Below are 4,758 nucleotides of genomic sequence, written 5' to 3'. Positions count from 1 at the left end.
TCATTTCCTAAGTTTCCCTTCTCTAATCTTTTCCAATTTTAATTTCTTTTCCATTCTCTTAAATGTCATTTAGAATATTCTCTCTAGGTATGCACTTCACCATCACCTTAACCCGATCCCTCGGCGAAAAGAGCCTATTATTAATTACTGGCTTGTTATCCCTAGCCTCCCCTAATAACTAATAATGCATTATAAACAGAAGCAAAAACAATTGATCGTCCTACCCCCCTATCCCTAGGTGGTATTGCTTAATCAAGGAATTTTTCACGAGTTTACGACAGTACCATACGTTCCCGTATCAATAAAGACAAACAACAGTTATCGAATGAGTTAAACGATAAAAGAATTAAGCGCAGATGAGAAACCCAACAATTGATAATCAAAGCATACGACAAGCATATAAATAAATAAGAGTTTCAATAAAAGAAGGTTTCAAAAGATTACATTGTTCCCCAACAACAAAAGGGTTTAGTTCACCATTGTCATGGTGAACTTAGATGAAAAATGATGGAAGAATGGAAAAGCAAACCCTAGATTTGACCAAAAGGAGCCTAAGCATCCAAGAAATCTTCTCCAAGGAGTGAAAATTAGGTCTGGTCGCCCTCTTCTATCAAAAGAATTAGCCTAAACTAGCACTAGGGTTATTTATAGCTAAAGAGCGTCACAAAATTTAGGCCCAAGCCTAGCAGACAACTGCCTGGCGTCGCACTTTTGGCGCTCGTTGGTTTCCTCGTCATCGCGCCACCGCCCGGTGGTGAATTGTGCCACCCAGCGGTTTGCCCCTAGTCAGAAAACCGCCTGACAGTGGTTCCTCCTCGCATTTGGCCGCCCAGCGGTGAATTTTGGCTCTGGGCGATTTCTAGACTCTTCTTTTCTTCATGTTTCTTCTTCTATCTTGAGTCTAATACCTTCCATCTTCAATCTAATTCTTCATTTTCATCAAAAGTGCTGCAAAACAGTACAAAACAAACATAATATCTCTAAAAACAGCTTTTGACTCTCAACTGACTCAACTTACGAGTTTTGCTTGATTTTAAGCTAATTCTAAGCCTTAAAGGGTGTATTTTGATCTCAAATGAAGTATGAAAATAACAATTTTTCAACCGTTATCAGGGGTGAATTGGTGTTGTTTCAAAAATATGTTTTTTTCGCAATCTTGAAAACAAAGTGTAAAGCTTTCTAAACTTTCTTGAAATGCAAGCAATCGGAAAATGTATCCAGCGGAAAAAAAATAGTAGACTGCGTTAGAAATACAATCGATTGGAATGTAAAAGATAAGGGATAGAGAAAATCAAACATAGATTTTTATACTAGTTCGGCCAACAATGCCTACATCCAGTGTCCTTCCACCCGGAAGCAAATGCACTATAATGGTTGCAATTTTTACAACAAGGAATTTATAGAAGACCTCCACGTCAAAAATATAAATCTCCTCTCTAACTCAAAATCAAAATATAGCTGCACAACAAAACCAGAATTGCAGCAAAAATCCCCTCTTCTGCAATCTACAACACCACTTTGAACAATCCTCAAAGTGCACTATCCCCCTGTATCACAATAGGTACAATTCCAACAGTCTTCACAGGATGTCAAGACTTGATCACAATTCAGCAGTCTTCACAGGATGCCAAGCCTTGAATACGATCAAACAGGAGCACCTTTCTTATGCAAGTAATGATCAACAAGTGTAAGCGCACAATGTCTCCTCAATGAATCTCGTTCAAGAAAGATCACCACCGTCTTCTTGGAGAATTCTTGGAGCTAAGAGATATCTGAAATAGAAATGAAATTTGTCAGTTCGTCAAAAGTCTTTGAACAAACATGTGTTCAGTCTATTTATAGATTTTTGTTATAGAGTTAGATTCTCAGTCGAATGTGCTACTAATTCAGTCAACTGTATTATAACAATTATAACAGTTCAGTCAACATAGTAGCTCACGGTCAACAAATAATAGAACACATTCAATACAGTTGACCAAGTCATCAATGCTCAACTAACTTTTAAAAATATAGCCGTTAGAGTGCAAGAGCATAACATAATTCCAAATCAGACAACAGATATAGTCGAATATGTAAAACACATAGTCGACATCAACCATGTAAAACATTTTGAAATTCTTTTCTTCTCAAAAATATACATAGCACTGATCCTCAAAATCTGCACAAAGACTTTAGCATAGTCGAATCCATTTACAATGTAATCGACTGTACTAGAACTTTGTCACACAGTTAAAAGTTCATAAGAGTGTTTGTGTTTTTCACCTTTAAAACATGTGCAGTAAAACATTTTAAATGATGTAAAGCACATAACACATAAATCATGTAAACACATTCCAGATATATATCAATCAATCAACATAGGAACATGTAACACAGTACATAAACATGTTCAACAGATAAAATAGTTAATATGCATAAGAACATGTAATAATTGCAAACAACATATGCATGTTATTAAGCAATGTGTTGTCATCATCAAAAACTAAATTGATATAGAAATTGTGTTGTCAACAATCTCAACAGTTATGATGTTTGATAACGGTTTGAAACACCATTATTTGTGATCTAATTTTGATACTAAAACACCCTTTTTTACTTAGAAACTTACTTGGACTCATGCTTTTTCATTAAGTTGTGTGAATAAGAGAGTTGAGGTTGACTTCAATAGATTTATGACTAATTCCCTTTGTTTTGGCAGAGATTGAGTTAATACTGGAAGAAGAGATGAAAAGGCAAGAAGATGGAGCTCAGAGGGGCTCAAAAAGGCACTAAAAGGAGGGAAAACACGAAGCCCGGGCGACTAGAAGCGAGGCTTAAGCGTGTTGTATCAACGTCCAGCGCCCGGGTGGCGGGGCTTCGAAGCTTAGGCGTCCAATTTTGACTCTTGGGCCTTACATGAGCTGTTTTGACCGCCCAGGCGTCTTGGGAGACCGGGCCCTGTTTCTGCTTTGTTTCGATTCTTTTGGACTGGACCCTGTTTCGGCACGCCTCTGACACTATTTAAAGGACCCTAGGGCTCTAGGTTTTGCATCCCTAGCAAAGAAGAGCATAGCAATACACTCTTTTCCCAACTCTCAGGCTTTCATTCTCATTCTTTCTTCCATTATTCATAGAGTTCCCCCATGTCTATGGGGAACTAATTTCTATTTGTTGTTAGGGGATGATGTAACCTTGTAAACTCTCATGTATTTGAATTAATTCTTAATTCTATATGATTTTTTCATTAATTGTTAGAGTAATTCATCTATTTCTATGCTTGCTTATACAATAGCATGATTTATGAATTGCATGAGTGTCGGGAGGTTCCTTTCAATTCAGGTTCTTGTTAAATTACTCTTAAGGGTTATATTTTTCAGGGATGATGGTATGAGTCTTAGTCGTCTTAATCTCTTGCTCTTCACATCTTTTTACCAGGAATGTTAGGAATTGTATGAACTGGTAATTAGGGATAGACTTATTCACCGAGGGATCGGGGTAGGTAATTTAGTGAGACATGTTGGCATTAACGCATAAAGAAGAATTTTTTTATACATGAGAGCGAACTAGGTGAAATATAACCCCAACAACATATCCATCTCATATAAATCAACCTCCGTTAATCTTTGTGCTCCTTTGCCATTAATCAATTGCATTTTTATTTTATTTATTATTTTTGCCAAAACCCAATGATCTCTTTTCATTTTTAAGTCTTCTCGGATACAATACAATTGTTTTGAAAACACAATTGTTCAGCGCCGAGAGTCCTCTCGGATACAATACTTGGTCTTACCATTTTATATTACTTGTGCGACTCGGTACACTTGTCGATCCGTCCCAACAATGTTTTTGTATTATAGGAGTGTTATGCAATCAGGTTCTTTATCAATTTGTGTAATTGGATACATGTGTTGGGTAGGTCAGGTTTGAGAGTGACTGTTTACTCTCTTGTGTTGTTAAAGATGGATTGAATCATCTCTTTTTGAGAGTATGCTCTCTTGTATTTGTTGTTTTAGATTTCAGTGGTGTGTGGATAACTGATAACGGTCTAAAAACCGTTATTTTTATACTTGAAATTGATATCGAAACACACCCTTTATGACTTAGAATGAGCTTGAAATCATGCAAAATGCTTTAGTTAGGTTATAAGAGAGTCAAAGGTGGTTTTAGAGATATTATGCTTGGTTTTACATTGTTTTGACAGGATTAAATGAGAATTGAATGATGGAAAGTGAAGTAGGAAGGAGTTGGACTCAGGAAAGGATAAAAAAAAGGTGCAAAGGAAGAATCGCAGCCACCGCTCAACGCCAGTTTCAACGTGTTGACAAATTGGCAAGTGTACCAAATCGTACAAGTAATATAAATGGTAAGACCAAGTATCGTTTTTCCCAAGAGACTCGAAAGGCTTTCTCGTTCACATGAATTAAAATAATAAGACTTGGAAAATAAAAATTAATAAATTGGATTTGAGAACAAAAATATTACCATGCAAAATAAAGTTGATTCAATTGACAAAAGAAAACAATGGATGAATGGATGTTGTTGGGGGTTTACAATTTCATCTAATCCGCCCTCTCTTATCTACTCCTCTTGAATATTAGTTTGATTAGTTAATTGTTATGTGACTTTCTTAGCCTCCCTTAACCCGATCCCTCGGCGAAAAGAGCCTAATATTAACTACTGGCTTGCTATCCCTAGCCTCCCCTAGCAATTAATACCGCATTATAAACAGAAGTTAGCGCAATTGATCATCCTACCCCTATCCCTAGGTGGTATTGCAAA

At 36.6% G+C, this 4,758-nt stretch overlaps 1 protein-coding gene across 1 annotated transcript in view; it reads right to left on the bottom strand.

Annotated features, from left to right (window-relative positions):
• Positions 1–922: 922 nt before the first annotated feature.
• The window catches only part of LOC106752967, a 13,748-nt gene continuing 9,912 nt past the window's right edge, over positions 923–4,758 (bottom strand). The window contains exon 2 of the mRNA XM_014634751.1: positions 923–948. Within this exon, the coding sequence (XP_014490237.1) occupies positions 923–948 (26 nt within the window). The remainder of the gene's footprint in view (positions 949–4,758) is intronic.

This window comes from Vigna radiata, unplaced genomic scaffold, assembly GCF_000741045.1.
Source record: "Vigna radiata var. radiata cultivar VC1973A unplaced genomic scaffold, Vradiata_ver6 scaffold_122, whole genome shotgun sequence".
In the NCBI taxonomy this organism is placed as follows: Eukaryota; Viridiplantae; Streptophyta; class Magnoliopsida; order Fabales; family Fabaceae; genus Vigna; species Vigna radiata.
The sequence above is the reverse complement of the archived record's forward strand: the minus strand, read 5'-3'. Positions and strand labels throughout refer to the sequence as shown.